This window comes from Coloeus monedula (genome assembly GCF_965178545.1).
Source record: "Coloeus monedula genome assembly, chromosome: 2".
Classification (NCBI taxonomy): Eukaryota; Metazoa; Chordata; class Aves; order Passeriformes; family Corvidae; genus Coloeus; species Coloeus monedula.
In genome coordinates, this window is record NC_138782.1 from 60,383,150 (window position 1) to 60,407,726 (window position 24,577).

The 24,577-nt window shown below is 41.2% G+C and overlaps 1 protein-coding gene across 1 annotated transcript in view; it reads left to right on the forward strand.

Moving 5' to 3' along the window:
• The first annotated feature begins 9,652 nt into the window (after window positions 1-9,652).
• The window catches only part of SYNE1 (spectrin repeat containing nuclear envelope protein 1), a 294,429-nt gene continuing 279,504 nt past the window's right edge, over window positions 9,653-24,577 (forward strand). The window contains exons 1-2 of the mRNA XM_082303445.1: window positions 9,653-9,688; window positions 18,488-18,753. Of these exons, the coding sequence (XP_082159571.1) occupies window positions 18,690-18,753 (64 nt within the window). The 5' untranslated portion in view covers window positions 9,653-9,688; window positions 18,488-18,689. The remainder of the gene's footprint in view (window positions 9,689-18,487; window positions 18,754-24,577) is intronic.

Below are 24,577 nucleotides of genomic sequence, written 5' to 3' on the forward strand. Positions count from 1 at the left end.
TTTTCTACAGAAGAAAACAGAAAACAAAGGAAATCCCAAGGATCTAGAGGCTATCAATGCTGGGTCCTCCCTACTTTGCTCAGAAAATTATTAGGTGGCTCATCTCTAAAGCTGCCATTTAAAGTGCAGATTGTAGGACTGAAGAACCCGGTAAGCTCTGCCTTGTTTTACATTCAGGACTGGGAGTTCAGATTCATCTCGATCAAACAGATGTTCGAAGACTGTTGTAGCACTGGGCACATTATCTGACTTGTAGTTACAAGTGTAATGTAGTTGCAGAGCCTTGTACTTAATGGTTCTGCCAGAAACTCCCCAAAATCGCCCACCTTGGAGCTATGCAGGGAGAGCCCCTGAACCAAAATATAGACCTAAAAATTAATTAAAAACAACTGTGTCATTTAGTTCTCCAACATTATATCTGGAATCCTGCAGTTTATCATATTGAAACATTGAAAAATGGAAAATCACAGAGTGGCCCGGAGTTGCCAAAGCTTGGGTAGAAACAAAATGTCCAGAAAGAATTCTATGAAAAAGGCAGATATGGTCAACTCTACATAGCTCTTATGCTCTCAGCTGTGTAAGCCACTACAAACCATATTACTCTCTTCTGTGTCCAGAGGATATGAGTCTGTGGCAAGTCTGAGCTGCAGAGTGTTGATGGTTCAGGCAATTCTGTGGCAGCTTGTCCTTTTCTTTTTAGGGTGCTGCACTTCAAAGTCAGAGGTCCTAGTCAGAACAATGGCTGTTACAGTCATCCCCACCAATGCAACATGAATACAAAAATCAGGCCATTCTGCACTGACAGTATCTTATAAAATCTGTGCAAACAATAACAAAATCTGTCTCTGGAGAACAGAGAACATTTATGAAAGCTCCAGAAATAAGCACGGAGGAGCTGGAAGCGTCTGGACCTTAATACCATAAGTTTGACAGGCATCTGCAAACAGCACTGCCAAAATCAAAGTGCATAATGGACCCCGTAACATGGAGGACCAATTTTAGAAAAGGTGATAGTGGCAATTTAAAGTAAAACACTGTAAAGATATAAATCACCAGTGGGCTGTCTGAGTTTCTCTTTCAGCTATAAAACTTAATTTTTGGGGGTCAAAGAGACACAGCTATGAGAGAAGATTGTTTATTCTCCCAAGAACATAATATAACAATTATTTGGTCTATACAGGAAAAGATACTCACCCAAAGTGTTAAGGCAGAAGGAAAGAATTCTCTTGGAGACTTTTTGCCCGAGTGGAAGAATATATCTCCTGAATAATTATTGTGATGAATTTAAACTACATTCTGTATTTTTGTATTGTGCCACAGTATTTTCCTGAAATAAATGTTACAGTGTAGTCTTGAAACTACCTAATTTACTCACAGTCACAGCTAAATATGGGAAACATCCAGTGAAAAAATTCAGACGTTGTAGGAATGAATGACTCATGGAATGCAGCCACCTTCAGGATAAAGCATAGCACTGAAACAGTGGACACAGTTAAAGCCAAGGGACGAGTAGCATACAATTTTGGAAAAAAGAAATAAAGACATTTTGTAGGCATGATAACTTATTCTTTCAACATTGCTCAGCCTTTCTACTGGCCAGTTAGAAATCTCATAATTTCATTTTTAGGTTTGATCTACCAATTCAGAAAGTGTTCTTAATAAAATTCCTGCCTGTTTCTGTATGAGAGATTTGTGTATCATTATTTTTCATTGTGTCTTTATTATGTTATATTATTCTTAAAGCTCTTACTCTAAATAAGCATATTTTACAGAAATTGCAATACTGTTTTAAACAACACCATCTGTTTTCATAGAAAACAACATGCTTCCTACTCATTATATCCTATTAGACAAGACACAGAGCTTCAAGCTCCTGAAAGAAAATGAACATGATAAAAAGAATGGATGTCTCAAAAAGAATCCTGACATTGTTCAGAAGAACTTCTGGTGCTACCTGTCAGCATCAAAAGATAGAAAATATCTAATAACATCAGTTTCACAGAGATGGCAGATTTCTCCCCTTGGAAGTTCACATGAGTACCAAGATGTTTCTTATACCTAATGAGTTTAAGATATATTCAAAATTAGGTCAGGAAAGATTTTGGATAAATTCTTTCACTTGGACATAGTGTACAGTGGCTCAGATACATGCTTTGTCATGTAAAATATTTACCATACTGAACATATTTTAGATATTTAATTTTAATAGGTTTTTTTTATATGTTTTGTAAGCATACCACTATAGAATTCAGAAAATACAGCTTTGAAACTTCAAGCATAATGACAGTGACAGAGAATAGCCACTGTGTCAGTCAGCCAACAGCTGAGTAATGACAGTGATCATGAGAATCTGAAATATGTTGATTACAGATTATGAAAAATCATGGGACTAGGGTATCCTCCAGGTAGATATTGTATTATCAGGGAGATTAGCCTCACATTAGACCCTTATGATGCTTATAACCACTGAAGTAAAGCAAAGAGGTTCAAAATCCATTTCTTCATGAAAAAATAATGCTTTCTCCAATCTCGGACTGATTTCACCCACCTTCTCATGTTTTGGCAACATCAGTTTTTTCCTGTCAGATACTGCAGCTGCCTCATGTGGTACACCAAGCTTCTCACCCCTTATTAAATACCCTGTTCTCAATTTCTGTTTAGGTCTCCTTTCAGATAAGACCTTAAAAGACAGCTCCACATTGTCTAATGACCCCAGCTTTCCTGTGAGCCCTCTCTTCCTAACAGGTTGGTCTTTTAATTTAGTCTCCAAATCATCATTTTACTCTGGCCACTGACATACTCTGTGGTTTCCATCTTGTTTATTGTTTTTACCACAAGGATTAGTTGTTTGACTGTAATATTGTATTTCAGAGAAGTAATTATTTTGATTTCTTTATCATTTAAGATAGATTGTTTTTTCTGTTCATGCACGTATCTCCAAGCAAGTAAAGAAAGGCAATTATTCTGCCTAGTGTTACATCACAGGAAGATAATTCACCAAGGTACTATGACTTTTCCTGTGAAAATATTTGTCCATGTTTTTTTGAGATTGGTGCCAGCCGAAAATCTGCCCAGTGCTGTTCAAAGGCACAGTTCAAAAAAGACATATTGTCTCTATTGGAATGTAAGGAAATTCATAATAACTTCTGCTTTGGTGGCTGAGAATTTCTAGGCCTGTTCCTGCAACATCCTTTGAGCCCAGCAATAAAGGTAAGAGCTTTTTGATGCAGTCCACAGGGTGGCACAATCTGATCATGATTGCCTGGTACTACCAGTTTATCACAAAGAATTTGCTCTTGTCATGTTCATCTGAATTTTAAAAATGATTATATTTTTATCTTTCTTTGTTTTTCTATGCTAAATCGTTGTTAAAAAATGTTAGTTTATGTGTTTAAAGACTCATCTCCATAACACACAAGGATCTGGAGGCACAACGGTAGGTAGAGGAGTGTGGGAAAATAAAAGGCTAAGGGGATAAAATGTGTCCTGTAAAGAGGTTGCTGGTTGTTACAATGGTCTGACCATTATCTGATCAGTGCAGTCTGCCTTGGCTTCTCATTAAACTCCATTCTGAGCTATTTTCCACGGTGAGGGGCTCCCTATTCTATGTGCAGCTGGAGGGGGAGCAGGGGCCATAGGAGCCCTTGCATCTCTGCTGCCCGCACATGGAGAGAGTGGAGAATGTGCACAGTGTGAGTGGCTGTGAACACCAATATGTGTAACCACTAACAAGCACCAAACTCTCCCACAAGACAGGGGCATAAGAAGTCGATGTGTGTCCGGAATACTGGAGTCAGCAGGGGTTGGCTGTCGGAGGCACCAGGATGTCCATGCCAGCTACTGCGGGGTACCTGGGATTCAGCGAGGCCTTAGCTCTGGGCCAGCCACAGGAGAGGCCTTTTGGCAGAAGAGTGTATCTGTGTGAGGGGCAAGCAGGAGGGGAGAGGAGCCAGGGGCTCAGCTGTTGCAGAGACCAAATGGTTAAAGCCAGCCCTTTGAGGGGAGCACAGTCTGTCCGTGTATCTGTCCATGGCCATATGTGTAGGAGTAGTGTTTGTTGGTGGGTCAGTGGGTCTGTACTTGCCAGTGCAGCAGGGCTCAGGCCTCAGGAGCTGGGCAGACTGGGATCCAGGAGCCAAGCACTGGCACAATGGAGTGTTTAACATCAGCTACTGGAGGGATTCATCCCTTATGGCTGCGTATGTATTTGCAGGTATTTTCTGCTCTCAGGCTTTCATGCTGATAAGGCAGGATCAGGCTGGTCCTGTGACAAGTGTCAGCATGAGTGCTGTGGTTTTGGTCCCAGATGAACTGTGCATGCAGCCACACATTCCTGTGCATGCACACTTACATGATGAGCACACGCACCTGTGGGGAGTGCGCACTCAGCTTTGCTGCTGGCTGGATGCGGGGACAGGAACCTGTGGCAGCCTTGCTGCTATTCAACCACTGGATTGGGCAGCTTCTAATGGAATTTTTAGGTTGGCAGTTCTTCTGCTTGATTATGACCTGCAAGCAATAACCTTTTAGTCCTGTTTTAGACAATATTGGGGCATCCACTTTTCATTCCTCTATGGAAGTTTGAGATTTTTGCAATTTTTTCCAATTTAGTGTAAGTTGTGAAGCATAAACAAGAGAAAATTGTCAAAACAATACATTTTGAAAGGATATAATGACTTTCTTGATGAAAATGGAGTGATTAACACTAGAAATAAATGCCATTTGTTTTAGCTTGACTCTTGCCATATGCTAGACTGAGCTCATTCAGTACATAAAAATCCTAATTAAGTATTTCTAAGCTGTTAGTTTTGATAACTTCACTTACAAGAACATATCATATACCCTAGTAAAATATACTAGTGTAGCAGATAATTTTTTCCTGATTTTTTTCCACTCCCACATAATTTTGTGTAATCTCATCCCACTATGTTTATTTATTTCAGCACAATGCAAGGGAAGTTAAATGGTGTGTTGCTATAATTCATGTAATGCAGTAAAATTAATGTTAGAGGGAATATATTCTCTGGCTTCTAGTTGTGTCTTTATTTTCAAAGTTTGTTCACCCAGGTTTTGCTACGTTTGAATATAAAACATAAGCACTCAAGTACAATATACAAAATTATGTAGAAAAATTCATGCAGTTTTACAGCTTACAGATTCTTGGAGAAGTAAGGAGAGATTTGGAGGGCAGACTTTGGCCTGTTTAGGAGACTGGTTGACTGTCCCTCGGGAGGCAGTCCTGAAAGGCAAAGGAGTCCAGGAAGGCTGGTCATTCTTCAGGAAGGAAATCTTAAATGTGCAGGAGCAGGCTGTCCCAATGTGCTGAAAGATGAGCCAGCAGGAAAGACCGGCCTGGCTGAACAGAGAGCCTTGGAACTTTGGGAAGAAAAGCAATGTTCCACAAGTGGTGTTCCCCAGGTCTCAGTACTGGGCTCAGTCGCTTTCCTTTATTTAATGTCTTTATCAATGATCTGGGTGAGGGGTTCAAGTGCAACCTCTGTCAGTTTGCAGGGGAAACACCAATTTGGATCTGCTGGAGGGAAGGAAGGCTCTCCAGAGGGATCTGGACAGGCCAGATTGATGGGCTGAGGCCAGTGGTACGAGGTTCAACAAAGCCAAGTGCCGGGTCCTGCCCCCGGGTCACAACAACCCCAGGCAGTGCTACAGGCTGAGGGAAGTGGCTAGAAAGTGGCCTGGGGCACAAGGATCTGGGGGTTCTAGTCAACAGCTGCTGAACATGAGCCAGCTGTGCCCAGGTGGCCAAGAAGGCCAATGGCAAACAGGAAAAAAATGTATCCAGCAGGACCTGGGAAGTGATTGCCCCCTTGTACTCAGCACTGCTCAGCCCACACCTTGAATCCTATTTTGGGCCACTCACTACAAGAAGGACATTGAGGTGCTGGAGGGTGTCCAGAGAAGGACAGCAGAGCTGGTGAAGGGTCTGGAGAACAAGTCTTGTGAGGAGTGGCTGAGGGAGCTGAGGTTGTTTACCCTAGCAGAAAGGAGGCTCAGGGGAAACCTTTTTGTTCTCTACAGCTGCCTGAAAGGAGGCTGTAGCAAGATGGGTGTCAGTCTCTTCTCCCTATTAACAAGTGAGAGTACAAGAACAAACAGCCTCAAGTTGCATCAGGGGAGGCTTAGATTGGCTGTTAGGAAAATTTCTTCATGGGAAGGGCTGTCATGCACTGAACAGGCTGCCCAGACAAGTAATTGATTCCCTGTCCCTGGGGGTACTTAAAAGACAAGTAAATGTGATGCTTAGGGACAGTGTGTAGCGGTGGACTTGGACTGGGTTAAGAGTTGGGCTGGATGATTCTGCAAGTCTTTGTTCAAACTAAACGATTCTTTGATTATATGTTTATACATTTATGCTTGATACAGTACATGAAAAGCAGATCTAGAACTGCACACATATCTCAGGAGGTGTGTGGCAATGCTTCCAGGTTGTACACAGATACTGTGTGGCAGTTTAAGACAGGAAGGAAGTGGCAACTATTGCTTACTGCAAAACCTGCAGGAAGAAGGGTATGCTCTTTTACTCAAACCAGTCTTAGCATTCACAGTTGCAGCAAATGGACTCAGAAGAGATCAAGACACGTATAGAGATCCTGTTCTGCACCCTGACAAAGTATCAAAAAATTAAAAATGTCTTCCAGGAAGACACTTGTGTAGTCTGTGCTTAAATACCTTCCACAGTACCATCTTCACTTCTTATTTATGGTATGTAGTGCAAAACTTTATTTCCTCCTAAAATTCTTGGTTCTGATATGACAATACCATCTACAAGGTAAGCAAATTACTTCTTGTCCTCTGTACTGTGGAGAACGAGAAGTGATTATTCCCGTCCTTTTAGTGCTCGTTTAGAATGTTTTTATACCTCATGCCAGTTTTTAATCTCTAGATTGAATACCTATTTCAGACTTCTCTTCTGGGTTGAGTGTTCTAAACTTTATACCATTCCCATGGCTATCCTCTGGATTTTCTCTACCTGACTTAGCTATTTTTTAAAGTCTGGCAACCAAAACTGGACCAAGTAGAGAGTGATACAATACTGAGGCAAACTGAAACATTACTGTACCTCTTTTATAGGCAATATTTCTCTTTTGAGGAAGAGTGCCCCAAATTCTTTAGTGTAAAAGACCTCCTCACGTCTCAGCTACAAGCAGCAGCCTTCAGGGGTGCTGTGTTGTCCTTGGCCCAGAGCCATTGTCAGTGATATGGGCTGTATTTCCTTGTGGTTTCAATGCTCTACCTGAGTACTCAGAAGATGTTTTTGTTGGAAGAGGGAGCCATCCTTCAGTGCCTGGCTAGATTTGTCCACCAGGGCAGTTTGTCTGGCTGTGACCTGTCCTGAGGTTGTTTCACCAGAGGGCTCTCAGAAGTGTGCTGCACACTAAATAATGTATTTTGGGCACAGTGAGAACCCTTTAATGACTCATGTTACTATACTTCTTTTTATTTACTTTCTTGTCTCTGCAGTGGAAGTAATATTTGTGTCTCATGTTAACAAATGCCAACATCTAGTAAAGAACCCTCACTTAATACAACCATTTAACATTAAAAATGTTTAAAATCATAGGGGAATAAAATATACACTTGCAGTAAGGATTTCATTACTTAAAAATTAATAAAAATATCGGAATATATGTCTTGCTTTTCCTTTCCAAAATTTCTGAGTCATGTTGATAGAGCATGCACAGAAAGTGAGGTGTCCCCTTTCTATACATTAACAAACCTAGTCCCCTTTCCTTTCAGAAGAGATATTTACAAATACCCAAGAGGCAACAGTTTCAGACCATGATTTTTCAACAATTAAAAGCAAAATATAAAAAGCAATAATGACAAATTATGATACGTTGTCCCTAGGATAGCATAGACAATTTTTTTTAGCTGAGCTTTTAAAACATACAGAGCAGCATTTAGTGCTGAAATTAAGGTCTACACTAGAAATACTTTGCTGAACTGCTTCAAACAACAGTAGTATTACTATATGAAGTCTTTTGCAGTGCAGATGCTCTCACTCAGGTTAATACTTGTACTCTTAACCTAGAAAAATAAGATAGTATTTTCTGAAAGAAACAGCAAAGTAAGGAATTTATTCAGCAAAAAGATATATGTAGAAAGTGTGAACTCAGAAACATGTTAGCATCCACTTCCTTTGCCATCTTTGGTGCTGCAACTGGCATGGGGTAAGGCAGAGAACTGGGACAAAGAGGTAAGAAAAATTGGATGTGAAAAGCTTTTCAGTTCCCCTCCAGCACAAACCTCCCCCCCACCAGCTCTTCCCCCCCCACCCAAACAAAAAAAAAATTCCACAACCCTTCAAAAGGAGGAAGATTTCAGGCCCAATATGCCTGGTTACACTCATTGTCAGAAAGAGGTAATTTTTTGTGGATGGCTGGAGGTGACCTAGATATGTATATCCCAGTTTCACATGAATTCTTGCTGTAGTTCCTGATATGTCTGCTTCTTCCACACAAGGACCCTGGCTCCAAGTGTGCCATCCATAATTACATAGTGTTGGGATGGGTGCCGTAAGTGTTCATATCACGAGGGTAGCACCAATGCTAAGATGACTAGTGCTGAAGGACAGGGTGATGCTGAGTAATCTCTGCTCCCTAACTCAGATTTTATCCATCCACTCAGTAAACACCCTGCATGCTAATGTTGTAGAATCACTGCAGCACTGCCAGAAACGATGAAAACTAAGAGGCTCATTGGTGCTGCTTCTCCCAACTTCTCCATCTCAGCTCCAAATGAGTGGGTTTTTTTTCCCAATGACATAGACCAGATATGATCCATCTCTTAAGCAGAAAAATATCCTTCTGTCTTCTGCATGAAGCTAGCCTTAATGGTATCAATTACAAGGAAGGAGGAAAAAGCAAAATTAAGTCACAGGGGTTGTGCAATGTCTTTGGAAGAGGCAGAATCACGTTTTATACTGGGGGCAGAAACACTGTTGCGTGGTTAGCGTGGTTTGAGCACGAAAGTGGCAGACCGTCTTGCCAGCTCCTTTGAATATTTCTGTCCTGCTGCTGTTATGTAAGAGCTGCTGTCCCAGTTTGCTTGTGCAGCTCTCTGCCTTATGCGTGGTGATGCTCTGGAGCCTACGCCAAGGGTAATGCCCTACAACATGCTCTATATTGCAGTAATAATAATAGTAATATAACTAGCAATAGTAATTAGCAGCGACAGCTCGATACAGTCGTTCTCAGAAGTAGTTCGGCTACTAGGCAGAAAGCACTTCGGGGGTGCCGAGTCCCGGGGCTGAGGCCGGTGTCTCATCCTCCAATTCCCCAGCACAGCGGTCAACGCAGCCGCCCCCGGACAAGCTGCCCCGGCTTTGCTGCTGCTGCTGCTGCTGCTGCAGCCGCGGCGGGGCGGGGCGCGGCGCGGCCCCCCCGCGATGCGCGGAAGGACAGCGGGCTCCGGGGCACGGGCTGCAGCCCGCAGGCAGCGGCGGCCGCGCACCGGGGAGCGCCGCAAGGGTACGGCACACGCATCCCCGGCACACGCGTCCCCGGCACACGCATCCCCGGCACACGCACCCGCGCTCCCGCCCTCTCCCCACCCCCGCACCTGCTTCCTCGCCGCGGGCCGGCGGGGCGGGGCGGCGTGTTGTGCTCGGTAACCAGGGGGCTGCGCCGGGCGCACCGAGGCGCGGAGCAGCGCGGTGCGGCGGGCGGAGGTAGGGCGCGGCGGCGCGGGGCCGGGGCGGGAGGTGTTTGGGGGGGGCCGCCGCCTCGGTGAGCCCAGGGTGAGCCCGCGAGTGGCTGGAGCGCGGCCGGCAAGGAGAGAGTCCCACGGGGCAGCCTCTGCCGGCTGCCCACCAGCCGCCTCCTGCTCCCCTACGCAGAACTGCTTGGAGGTGAACCCGAAACTCGGTGCCGTGGTTGCGGAGTTCGGCTGTTTTCCGGGGTGGGTTTGAGGTTCTGCCCTTTCGGAGCGGACAAACCCGGCGGAGGGCTGTGGTGGTTCTTCTCCTGAAGTGCACGTACGTGTGCGTTGCAGAGATACCCGGGTTTATGCTCAGTCACACGCTGCAGGCCAAAACGTAGTTAACCAAAGGAAATGTGAGTATTGATGGGCGCTCCCGGGAAGCCAGTTTTAGCCTGGGTTGCACGCAGTGATGGTGCAAAAAGAACAAGTGCACTACGACAGAGATGCATCGAGCCCCTATGTTCCCTGGCTTGTGTGGTAGCTCCCAGGTAAGACCTGCTGAAATACTCACCGACAAGGTTGTTATGAGGATTTTGACAACCATATTCATGCTGAGGAAAAGTGCTTGGAAGGAATATTAGTAACCTGCTACAAAAGACCGGATATTGGAATTTGATGAGGAAATACTTATGTAAATCATCTGTGTGATGCCGAGGGAAACTCCAGTGCTTCTGGCCGTGAGGGATTTATACCTGTGTGGCTTGTAGGGAAATAGTATGTGGTGTTTCTGGCCGCCTGCCAGAACTCTTCTAGTGCGGAGCCTGTTGAACGACTGCTAACAGGCACACGCTTTCCAGTAGTAGTACTAGTGATGGACTGTCTGCCCTCTGTGATCTCTGATAATTATTTTTGTGATTCTTGTGTGCATTTCAACATTAAACAGATCCCAAGCTGTAAATGCTGATGGGCTATGTTAACATGTTGCCACTGGACAGAAAAAAAGTCAGGGTGCTGTGTCATTTTAATTGGTAAACAGGTTTTTGTTTGTCTGCTAAATTTTTGTTGTGTGCTGAATGACATGAAAAAACCTGATTTCTGAGGTACCGTGTTAAAATTTTGGAGTTACCTCTTTTCTGGGAGTCAGGCATTGTCATTTGGAATGTTTCACATATTCCTTAAAACACTGACGTTTTGCCCTGAGAAAGGAGCTCTCCAGAATGAGCATGGTGCTGCGTGTTGGAATGATTAAATTCTCATCTTTGCAAACCCTGTTAGATGTGAATGTAGAAGGAATAATCCCTATGCTTCCCACCTGTTCTTTTAATTCCTGTTCATAGTGTCTGCTTTGGTTTGTTTGTTTGTTTGTTTGTTTAATATTACCTTCAGAAATAATATATGTCAATGGAAATTCCATGTTGCTGATATAAAATAGCAGTGCTTAAGTATTTTACAGGTGAATCCAAATACATTTGAGATTTTTAAAATTTTAATTCTGTATTTACTTTAAGCTATTGTGATAAGTTTCAGTAGTGACTTGGACTACTGTAATTAGTACAGACACAAGAGTCTTGTAATGGCTGTATGCCTTCATGCAGCATTACTTTCTCTTTATTTAATATGGAAGTCCTCAAGGTTATTTTTGTGGGGACCTTAAGAGCATCTTCCTGTGGGCTTCACTGGAGCCATGCAGAGTTACACAGCCTGTCAGTGAGCACACTGCTCAAAGAAGCTAACTGATACTGGGTCAGGGAGAGCAGAGGCACACAGGGAAGGAAGAACAGCACTCTATTAGTATTTAAATTTGGGGAAAGAGTAAGAGTTCCTGGCAGTGAAGAGGATCTTGCTGGGTAACTCACTGAACAAGGCATGAATCTTCCTAGGTCAGCACAGTGAGAGTGGTTGCCTGATGTCTACAGAGCTTTGGTCCCAAGAGGAATATACATACATTCACCCTTCAGACAGACACCACATTAACCCACCTCGGTTATGCTATGTCAAAGGAAGTCAGTTGTGGCTCAATTTTTTTCTTATCAACTAGTGGCAGTAGTTATTGAGAAAGTACATACGTCAGACACAAACAATTGTTTCCGTACTTACTCGTTACCATAGCTAGTAACAAAACTTTAGAGTTCTTGTGTCTCCTTAGAGGTCACAAAACTAACAGCAGTGGTGTACATCTGAAGTGAATGGACTTTTGCCTTTGTTTCACCCAAAGGCACAATTTAATGGGGAAAACAGAGGGATTTCTGATTTTGCATTCATATGGCAGTTGTCTGCCACCTGCTTTTAAGTTATACTTAAGCTAAGCTTCTTGCTTGGGAGATGTGCAGGAATACCAAAAAACTGACGTTTACTTGCTTATCTCAAACTCAGTTTGACCCACCCTTTCCTGAGATGCTTCAGTGTTTTCTATTTTAGTGGTCTTTTTTTTTTTTGTTCCACAGATGTACCTCTGCAATGGTCTTCTGCTAGAGGTCATGTTATGCCACAGAGCTCCTAAGTGCCATATCAGTGTTAAACCAGAAAAATCAGAACAATTCTCCCATTAACCAGCTTACACATCCAATGTGAACTTCACTCTGTCCTATTTGCTTGTGTATTGTGACCTCTGATCTTAATCTCGGCCTGTCTTTGTCTGCGGGGATAGTAAACTCTTTTAGACAAGGATTATATCCTGTGTTTGTAGAAGGTAATGAGCTACTGATCCCAGTCTCCTGCTATTACCAACAGTCATATAACTGTAATATATTCCTGCACAATTTCAATAGCAGGGTTACTGAAATGTAGTTTACGCTGTCTTTAACTTTTTGTATCAGTAAGTCTGAATGACCTTTCTTTGAATATATCTAAAAATGTATGTTCTGCCAGTGTTCCTAAAAAATAGCAAGTCTCTGCCTTTTATTTTCTCCTAGAACAGTTTGCATTTTCTGTTCAAATGGAATTACAGCTTTCAAGACAAGAATCACACTACTGGATTTTTGCCCATCTTACCAAAAAACTAATGAAAAGTAGACAATAAAATGCTCTCTTGCTGAAATCGAAATACATACATACATATGTGCATGACTAGGATCCTACAAATAATTTTTAAATTTTGGAGTACAATGATAGGTAAAAGATAGAAGATTTTGTGCCATATATGCCACAGATTTAAATGTCAGATGTGCAGATTACCTTGATCTCTTCAAATGATTAATTTCTGTTGCAAGACCTTCCAACTTCTGCAGAATGAAAAACGTTTGTTCAACTCCAAGGATTTGTTCAACTCCAGCTTAAGGATACCTAGATGAACTAAAGTAATCTGGAGTTCCAGAAAGGAGCCAAATGTCTCTCTCTGTTTCCCCACACTCCCCAAGAAAGACAAATTTCAACGCCTCCAGGTAGTTACTGCACATTAAGTCAGTGTGAGGTTGGCTGGTCAGTGAGAACATTGTGTTTCAGTGTTCCTGTTTCAGTGCATTTTTTGTCAGTAGAGAAAGGAAGCACAGAGTGACAATGTTGGTATTCAACCATCAAAAACACCTTTCAGAGCCAAAATTGCATTTTCCATGATCTTATGTGGTGCACAGTTATGTCCCATTGCCTTTGGGAAAGTTCCAGTATCCACTGACTTCTGCTGCATTGGGTTTAAGCAAATGACTGCAGATTTACAGGTCATCCATCAGAAACAATTACCAAAGGGACTCCTCTGTTGGCCTGGATTTTGGAAGATCAGTGAGGAGATACTGCATTTTCCCTGAGGATAATACATAATAAATGTAAGAAACATGTTGGATTGCTATACCCCACTTCTTCATCCTAGCTCCTAATTTTATATATCCAGTAGGCATCAAGTACAACTTGACAGATTTATTCAAATAAATTTACAAATGGATTCTCAATTCATAATCGAACAGTTATCAATACCCTGGAATGAATTTTATTGAGCTTTTCCACTTTAAACTTTGAGTTTATTTAAGAGGGTGCTGCTTCCATTTTTTGTCATGCCTTTTTCTATCAGAAATGTCTTCAGTGGAAAAATCAGTATAATAATAATTGAGGCAAATTAAACTCCTCTTTATCTTATTTCCTATTTTCTTTTTTACTTATCTTGCTAAAAACCATTTGCTTGCTGTCTTTATTTCGCAGATGGTCTTTCAGCACGTCTCTCTTCATCCCTGTAGACAGCACACACTATGGCAGTGCTCTTCACTTCTCATGCTCTGTTTCTGCATGATGGCTTTTCCAATTACATCCAGAGCAATTTTATTCTGTTCTATAAAGGTGTACAGCTCCTAGACTTTGGATTTAAAGAAAACCCCAGCCTGCTTCACAGGGGAGGCACTGTGATTTTCAGTCTAGTTGACTTCTCTGCTGATTTCCCTTTTTATTTATTTTTTAAGCACTGTGTTTTTAGATCATCCCCTGACCTGCTTACATGCTTTGGATTATTCTTGTAATATTTTGGACAACATCAATCAATTCCTTAGCTGGAGCTATTTTCTATTGATTAGCATTTTCTTCCCACTAGCAACTAACACCCAGCTTAAAACAGCTGGTTTTCTGACTATTTGCTGTTTAAAAATGCAGTTAGGACGTCCAGAAAATTCTGGTTCCTGTCTTTCTGTGAGTCACTTATTCCTGACTGGCAGGAGGCTCACTGCTGTTTCACACAATTGCATCTGTTCCAGTAGTGTCTATCAACCTGGCAGCATTTCCAAGACCTCTTATGTTTCAGAAACGGAGTCTGTGGATCAAAGTGGACTTCCAGCACTACAGCAGTAACCTATGCTTGGAAATTCTTTTCCTGGTTTTTTTCCCCTTGATCAGTTCTGTGCAACTCTTGCTTACCAGGGAAGTCTGCCTCTGTTAATATATAATGGCACCCCAGCACTTGAGCCTATTCCTGATCCAGAGATTCTGTTCAGTTCGTGTGCTATACTTATTTTAGTTATTCCACTGTATTTCTTATATCTCCGTAACATATAATTTGTAAATGTCTTCTAACTGCAGGACTTCCTTGAATTTATTACTCTGTTTATTGTCCTCTCAAATATATCTTTTTTGAAATGTCCCAGATTAGAAACAGTCCTTTCGCTGCCTGCCCCTGTCTATTTCTTGCTCTCCTCAATATTTTTGTTTATTATTTGTGTTTTTCCTTGTTTATCTGGAGTTTCTTTACCAATTCTGGTGCTATAATGGGAGTTTATAGAAGTCTAAAACTGTGTTTTCAGGTAAAACCATGCTTTCACATCAGTAGCTTCTTCTCCTCTCTGCTATATATGGCATCAACCTAGTGTACTGGGAATCACAGAGTGGTTAAGGTTGGAAGAACCACTGGTGGGGTCATCTGGAATCTGCAATTTGTGGCAACATGAAGTACAGTCTGAGAATTGTTTACCTCTTTTTGGTCAGGTTTATCTTCAGACCTTGTTGCACATTGTATATGTTGTCTGCACCTAGCAGATGTCTCTTTGTTTTTTTGGAACCACACTGCTGACAGGCAGGTCTGTTTTCCTTTAATATGTAAATTTTAAGAAAGAAAAGATAAATGACAACTTGGTCTTGCCAATGGTATTCTAGTGTTACCAATAAAAGGAAAATATCTTTTTTAATTCAAAGTGCTCCTGAGCACAATGAGAAAAAGAGGATTAGACCCAGAAAAGTTAAACCACAATAGATGTAGTGTTTTTCTTATCTCTTCCATAGGACAGCCATCTCACTTTCCTGGCATTTGAAGAGAGAAACAAATAATTCAGATAATTGTAAACTGAAATTTAATAAAGCCTAATGGCTCTTATATGAGAGATGTTCACGTTTCTTTTCATCTAAACCCAGAGTACTGGATATTAATACAAGAAAATGGTATTTGTGTAACTTTATCCATTAAATCCAGATAAGTGGCAAATGTAATAAAAGATTTACCTAATTTATATGCAAAACCATTCTGTTTGACTTTTGTGTGTTGATCTCATGTATGTTCAGACCAAAAAAAGAGAATAATTTTAAATATTGAATAATCACTTGTTGAATGCTAAAACAGGGAATAGCTCATATTCAGGTTTAGCTTCAGGTTTATTTCAGTCTAAGACTTAAGATTTAAGCCATGAACTTTTTTAAAAACCTGTGTACTTTGGAAACATCCATCTGAAAACACATCTTTGTGTCTGATACTGAAATTAAAAAGTTATTCCTTTTATTAAAAATATTTTGTATAAAAGCTATATAAATATTTAATGGAGATTTTATTGCTTAAAAATCTGAAAAATGTAATCTTTCAACAGGAAAAAAAAATGTTTTGTTGACAACTTTAAGTATTTGTAGAAGTCATGAAAAACTCCTGTTCTGCATTATGTCGAATACCTGACTGTCTGCATAGAATTTTTTGTTCTGTGGAACTTTAGGTGTTGGCTGAAGACAGGTGAGAAGGGTGCATGAAGCTTTGTTTCATCTATTCTGCTGATGTTTTGCTGTGCTCTGAGCTGTGGTTTTCTGCCTGTGGAGGTGACTGGGCACACGAGAATCTTTCTTTCCTACCTGTACTACCTTAATGTCATCTTTAAATGAGTTAATTCCCACTGCTTGCAAAGGAGCTTTTGAATGAGGAGCCGTATTTAGAAATGCACGTTCTTCTTATGCAGCATATAATTTAATATCAGCTAAATAAATTATTAATTGCAAGTCTGCCATTTATCGCTGCACAGTGACTCAGCCTGCTGTATGAGTATATTGAACATACATCTTCATAACACTTTCCCAGACTCTTTTAACTTGGACTTGGATCAGCATGTTCCACAGCTCCTCTAAATCTGCTCATGTACAGCTGATTTACGCCAGCTCTGTCACGGTGTAAGTGACCTGGTGTTCTGATATTGTTACTGCTGTTAGCCAAAAACCCAATCAGATGGAGCATTTTTAATACCCCTTATCCTTGCCCACAAATTAGTCTAGCAGCTTGCTACTAAAAGTGGCTGTACCCATCTTACAGTACTGCTCAAAACGTTAGCAATGCCACTGCTGCAGAAACAAGGCTAAATTTAACCCACTGTTTTACAAATATTTCGGGTTTGGATGAAGTTAGGCAAGCTGATGTTTCATTTAAATATTGCAGAGGAAGCAAAGTTCACCAAGCTGTCATATGTGAGCACAAGCAACAGAAAACCTCCTCCTGCTCCCCATCTACCCAGTCAGGTGCTGTTTGGTGTGCTGTTGCTGATGCTCTCTGCAGGGATTTAGCAACATCGGGGTACCATCAGCCCCAGCCAGTGTTGTGGCTGAGAGGTGTGATGGTGGCACCATCTCATGCCTGATTGACACAGGTGTGAAGTTCCTGCCAGGGTGCCTTTCCATGCTTGGGAAGTGGTGACTGATATGCAGAGTCTATGCACCCCAAGAAGTGTGTGGGGCAAAGCCTGAAAGGTGGGAAGGGCTAGGGAGGGGAGGAGTCCTTTGAAGGAGAGAGCAGACTCACGTGGAAAGAGAGTGGGGATATGAGCATCCAGGTGTCATGTAAAGTGTAGAGATACATAAAAATAGCAGCAATGTGCCTGGAGTGGGTGTCAGTACCACGGTGGCCGTGTCATGCAGGAGCACAGCCCAAAGATGTGGGTGGACTTTGCAATCTGTTCTGCACTGTGGCCTATCACAGCTTCCCTCAGCTCCACTGATTTAAAGCCAGCTTGGGGCTGCTGACCTGTGCAGCATATAGGTATCCAAAATACAAGGTAAACATGCAATAAAAACATCAGTAAGAGGGAAAGCAGGACATGCCTTGGGTCAGGCAAGGTTTGAAGGGTTAGAAAAGGAAATGTTGAAATGTAATTTCCTCTGGCCACCTACTTGTTGACACAGCTCCTTTGGGACGGTTCATCACGCCTGAAGCTGTGCAGCCTGAAGGCTTGTCTGCCTGGTAATGGAGAGCTCTATTGTCTGACAGACCTTGGGGCCAGAAAAGAGGAATGTGCACAGCACCAATAAACCCACTCACATTTGTGGTATTGATCAGCTGCATATCATCTTGAATTTGGGGTGCACCCAGTGTGTATGGTATGAATCCAATTATTCTTGGTGTCTATATGCTCTGTTATTTTTTATCAGGGAAATCACTGCATACATACAGAACATGTACTTGTTCCTCAGAAGATAAGATGTTATTGATAGCATTATCTGAAGAATCTAATTAGATTATTTTTAGATCAGATTTATAGTCACATCGATTTTATTATAGATGCAAAAGTGTTATGTTCATGTAGCAGTTCTATTTCACAGCTTTTAAAGTTAAATGACACAAAATACAACATCATTATACACTAAAAAAAGAATATAAATGCAACTTTATTTAATAATGAAATATATTAATCTCAATATTTCGGAATAGATCACATTGTCCAGTGGACTTACGAGTTATCCTGACCAATGAGTTTCTGTTACATGCTCCTTCCTACCATGATGAAATAGAAGGGGAGTTGTACAGTTTTTGGGTTTTTACAAATAGTTTTGTTTTTCTTTTACGCTTAATAGTCTCTATGTTAAAAAGTATTACAGTATTACTTTTAGTAAGTGTAACATTATTATTATTATTATTTCTAAAACAACATCGACAGGCATCCTCAGGAAGGCATTGATGTCTGGTGCATTGCCAATTGTGTTTAATGATTTGTTTTTGCAGCTTCATTCTGCTTGATGATTGCCAAGCAAGCTTTCAGCATTAATTATGTCTCTGGCTGGGGTGTACACTATGGGCAAAACATAAACCCGTTAAATGTTAAGATTGCTATTTAGACTCAGATTTCTCGGGTTTTTAGAGCTGGTAAAAGTTCCCTCTAAACTTTGGCACTTTCTTTCTCAGGCGCTGAGGTTGTTTGCCACTGCTTTGCCCCAGCCCCATGGGGGCCAGCGTTGGACTGGAGGTGTCTGACTGCCCCAGGGATGCTCTGCCACGGCCGAGGGTTGAACACTAAAAGGAAGCCATTCAAAATCCTCATCTCACTGAGCTCCACGGCTTGGAGGGAGAATTCTGTTAGGGGAAGTGGACTTGCTGCAAAGAGATCATGGCTTCATCCCGACTGGTGGCAAGATCTAGAGACATTGCCAATGTCATGCAACGGCTTCAAGGTAAGTGACTGACTGGGGCTGGTGCTCTCTGCCATGCCCTTATAAATGGTGGTTCCTATTTTCTACTATACTGAACAGTCAGAACAGAGTTTCTGAAGTTTAGTAACTTTTTTAAACTTATCACTGGAAAGTACTTCTAGTATATCTAAAGGGCTGTGGTTATATGAGTTCTTTGGCATAGCATTAACGGTGGTGTTTAAAAGCAGTTGACATGAACGTGGCTCCATGGGAGAGTACACTGAACTGAAGATTATGAGACTTTGGTTCTGTTTCTCCCACGTTACCTGATGTGTGCATCGGTTTTCTCATAAAAAAGAGAATAGATGTTATATCCATCCTTTTCTCAACTACAAAGTCAACTGGTAGATCTTTTATACTGATAAACAAATATTTATTATTTTAGCAATGAGAACAGTGCTTTATTATATTGTTAAGTGTTGAAGAATTCACAGCTCAGTGAGCTTATTATAAGTCCTCAAGTTGATGACCTTTTAGATAACACATCACAGGATGTCTTTGCAATATTCATTGAGTATTCATTATAGTTTTATGTTCCTATTATATAGCATTAATAAATAAATTTATTGTCTTTTTTTAGAAGTTATACACCTAACTGCTGCTGCTGAAAGCTTACATTTGAAATGGTTTTTGTTCAAATGATGATTTTGACTCAAAACAAACTGTCAGTGCTACTGTAGATTTCACTCCCATTAACTTTTGAACTTGATCATAAATCTGTGGCCTTCTACTTTCCTCTACAGACCAGTTTCCACTGACTTCAACAAAAGCTTATATGCACAGAACCTTTGATACCCCCTTCTGCACCCTCTAAATCTAGAAGCTTAATCTGCTCGTGGCTTTTCCTTCCATTTATTGTCTTTCAGTTCAGGATATCTGAACTTAGCTTCCCAGCCACCAGCTACAACTAGTGTTAATGATATCCATGTAGCCTCAGTAGATAAATGGAAGAGTCTGTCCTATAGCTCTTCATCAATTCTGAAAGGGTTCTGCTTGATTTTCCTCAGCCTTTTGTGCATTTACTATATGTTCCCATGATATTTTTATGTCTGCTAATTCTTAGGCCACAATCTTGGACAATGGCTGTTCAAAGTGCCCACAAACATAGAGTGAGCAAATACTTCATGCTCAGAGGATTTATGGTTTAATCATTAGACTAAGGCACTTCAGGTAGATTTGAATGAGACTGTGCAAGGGCATGGTGAGGCAGCCTTGCCCACAGAACAGGCAGGGGTCTCAGGACATTGTGTGTGTGTATCACAGGATATTACATATTTGTATGAGCTTATGTTCTTAGTTGGTATTCCAGAAAAAAAAAAGTATTGAGGGACTTGAAGCAAGATATGAAATAATTATGAAACTGTGAGACCTTCTGAGGAATATGAAGAAATGCATGAGAGAAATGGCAGAGGTACTCAAAGGTTATGGAGACACATTACAAAGGAAAGCATCATGGAGCTGAGCTGTGTTCAGGGAGGATCATCCAGGCTGGTACTCTGAAGCAATGTTTAAGGAGGATGCTACAGGAGGTATATACGAAGTGTGGGGATCATTAATTATCAGACTGTTATGTGCTAACTTTCTAAACATCTGTAAATCTGTTGCTGACAAAATGGCAGTTCTGTTTATTTGCATTTTGGGGTTTTTGACACTTTTTCTTCATTTTTATATATTTGGCTCTGCTGAAATCTGATACATAGTTCAGTCTGCTATAATGTTTTTATATTATTTTATTTTTGGAAATTAAGCAAAAGTAATTACATGAATTCTGAAGTGAAGACATTTTAGAAGAATATGTTTGAACTAAATGGAAATCTGGCATTGCATGTTAATTTGAAGTCATACCTGTAACTGGATTCTTTGTTTCGCAGATGAAATCAGCTCAGTTTGGTATTGATGGGATATGAGTTCTGCTGCAGATGCACTATTTCAATAAATCACCTGTACCAAAGCTAGAGTGCTTGGAGCCTAAATCTTTTTTTAGTCTGTAGTTCTGCATTATGGATGAGCAGGCAGTCTGCACTGCGACTGCCTAAGCCCTTGAGTATTAAGGTTGCTCTACCTTTCAGAAATTATACTCAGCTGAAATAGGAGTAGATGGGCATAGGAGCACAGAGATATTTCTTGGCATGTTTGCATGGCAGCCCAGAATCAATGCAGAGCTGGGTGCACAGCTCAAGGTGAGAGTGGAATTGACAGCATTCAGGGTGTTAACAGGAATGGCAATGGTTTGGGGGATCCTCAGTGCTGAGCAGCAGTTGTGCTTTACAACACCTGTTTTCATACCTGGCTGCAAGCTGAGGCGGAAGCTTCTTCACAGTATCTTCTTGTGGGATACTGTTTAGACAGTGTTGCAAGATGTCAATGCTGGAAATCTGTCAGCATTGAGAGGTAAAGCAAGCTGTGCTCCCTCCTCCACATTGTTCTCATATGTGCCTCACGGGTTTCCAGTGAGTGTTTGTGGTGGGAGAGCGTAGGACATACCAGAAAAATGCCACTCTTCACTGGCATTCTCAATCCCAGTTTTGAAGTATCTGCTGTACATACTTTTAATGAATGCAACTATATATGGTCTCCTAAAATCTGTCAGAGAGCAACAAAGTTGATTCTGTGTTGTTTGTTTTTTTTTTTTTTCTTGTTTGCTTGTTTGGGTTTTTTAATATGAATATTTCCAGTCACTTCCCTTTGGTAATTATGACACTTGCAGTATACTCTGTACATATGCAGAGTTTTTGAATAACACTGCGTTATCACTGGCTCAGAAATCCACCTGGGACAGCCAGCCATAAAGATGTGCAGTGTGCTGGGCTGTGGGTTTGTGTGCAAGTGTACATAGAACCTGTCTGATCTCATGGGGCCCAGGTGATGGCATGTTGCAGTATAGCTCTCTCTTCTCAGAAGAATGGAGGATCTACTCCTTTAGCCTAGGCCAGGAAGGGCACAGGAGAGCGGTGAGCACTGAGGACAAGATTTACCGTCTCTAACTTAATCATCCCTGTGATCCTAATAAAAATTGAGGCATAGTGCTATTCATTATAGCTCAGCCTGAACTCAAGGGAGAGAGACATGCCTCTCCAGGAGTACGATCCCTTGTCACTTGAATTTTGATTAATAACGGTGTGTCTTTCAGCAAAAAATCAAAATCTTTCCTTTTATATTTTAATTCTGGGAATTTTATAACATATATAATAGGCAAAGACTGCTGAAAAAAATGGCCTTACCACTTTAAATCCTCAGAAATCATATCCTCTATCTCACTCTTTTGCTAGACACATGCCCTTAGCTGCATTGCATGTAGAATATTTCCACTGGTTTCTTTCTGCTTGCTGCTTATCCTTCCCTCAGTGCTAGTTCCAAGGGGCCTTGCCCTGCTTGGTGCTCATGGGCTGCCAGGTCCATCCTGCCTGGCTCAGGGGACTGAAAGGGTGTCGTGACTGCCACAGGAGCTAATGCAACCTAAGGCAGATGTTTCAGAAGGGTGTAATTAATCTTCTGAAAGTGCCTCTCTCTCTCCTCATTGCTGCAGAGAGAGACAAGAGAGTACAGAGACAATGCCTCATACTTTCATTGCTGAATTTAAGCATGTGGAACCCATGCTGCTACAGAATGAACTGGTGACATCCTTCCATATAATTGTCTTTGCGCTATTTATTTCTTGCTAGTTCTAGGTTTTGTACAGTACCTTATGCTTCCTAGTTGTTCATATTATAAAAGCACCCATAAAACCTGAGCAGAACTGGTGTACACCATCAATATGAGTTACATTCCTGGGACTGTCTTTTGGATTATTCTGGGAATTAAAGCCAGTTGGCACAAAGGCACTGCTCCTTAGCCCATAGGAAGTGCAAGATTCATTGGCATTGTAACTGTATACTAAAGGTTCTTAAAGCGTTTTTGATAGCTACAAATATCAAAGGAAGGAGTGCTAGAAGACAAGCTAGTAAACTTCTTATGAATTTGCAATCCTTGCCATCATGAAATGCAATCTTTTCCATTAGTATGCACTGTTACAGGCAAACTGCAGTCATGCTCATGCTGTTCTGAAGAAAACAAAAGGGAAAAAAAATGTCCCATTTGTCCTGTCTCATTCCTTGGGACCTTGTTGGTCCTGTATCCTGACTTGCTCTTACTGGCTTGTAAGGTGATGTTTAACAGTCACTGTAGCATACTATTACTGCAGGCTTTTCTAATTCCCACTTTTCTCCCCCTCCATGTTTTTTCCTTCCAGTTTCTAATTTAGTAGTCTGTGCTGCATGAAGACTTTTCTGAGTGTCGTTGTGTTTATCATTGGGTGGTCCATTTAGTAAAACAGGATGCTTTTTTCCTTTCCTGCAGTGGATCACCAAAAATTCAGTGTGCACTACAATCTAAACATATATGCCACCCAAATTAGTTTGCTGTGGTATAGCTGGTATTTTGAGACTGTTATGCTTTTTAACCCCATGCAGTAAAACCAGTTCTAGAGTGTACAAAGTACAACAATTTAAACAATATAGTGTTACAAGGCAATAACTCTGTTGTCTAAAAAAAAACCTCAACAAATTATATGGAAACATAAAAAATTCTTTTCAATCTTCCATTTGTTCTGGATTGCACCACGGTTCTTATTAGGCTCTTAAACACACTAGATTGTGGGTATTTTGGGGTTTTTTAAACTCACTGTAGAGACACTTCAGGATGTAGGAAAAGCTAAGGTGGGAAAGCAAGGAATATGGTCATGCTTGAAGACCCACTGTGCTGGAAAGGAGACATCATTCTAGTAGCACTCATACACTCCAGTAAAGCTTCAATACAGACCTGTCAAATTAGCTTCAAGCCCAGTGCTTGTTTTATGGAAAATTACCTACAACTGAGTATCATCTGTAGTTTTATGCCTTCCTTACATTAGCATTATTCAGTGAATGTTGTGGGTTGGTTTTTCTTCTGGACTGTCCTTCCTTCCTTCCTTCCCCTTGTCCTCTCCCACATAAGTTTTGGCTCTTCTTTTCCTTGCTTTTACAGCCTAGCATTTCTCTTCACAGTACATTTTTTTTTCTGTTCAGCTAATAGGCACTTTGTTAATGTGTACCTTCGTTGGTGTTTTCCTTTGTTTTTCTCTCTAAGTCAACAGTGCCAAGAGCCACAGTTTAACATTAAGCTAAGGCGATTTAACAGATACCTGCTGCTGAAAATACCTTGCTTCACTGCATGCACGTTCCAAACTTTGTTTTCACCAGGACTCTTCCTCTTCTTACTGGAGACCTAAACCAGCTGAGAATTGGTTTGTAGAGGCCAAGTGAGCTCCTGGGAAAAAGGCAGTGTCTCCCCTTCAGTGCCATTTACCATTTTATTGTTGGCAAAACCAAAGTGCAAGATCACATTTGTAAATGTCAGCAAAATTGAAAAGGTGTGCTTGATCAGGAACGGCATGCTGCACATCTTTGCACAATTGGGTTTTATTATCCCCATATTACAAACACTGCTCTGGTCAAGGTTTCCTTCTATCCAGTTTGCTTGTGTATACTGGTTCCATGTAGTTGTGCTGATGCCTTTTCCTTGCTGTCTTTCACTATCTAAAATGTTCCATTTTGAGTCCTGCATCTTTCTTGGATTTGTCTTGAATTACAGAAGATGCCCGTGTAAACTATTAGTCTATCAGGTGAGAAAATCTTGCATCTAAGGCAATTTATTACTCACTGGCAGTGTGATAAGGGAAAATAAACACTTTTGACTCTATTGACTGGTATAGACTATGATCTGAAGGTCAAGTAAATCTAAATGATGAATTGGGAATCTGAATACCATTACAGCCCACATGTTGCTTGAC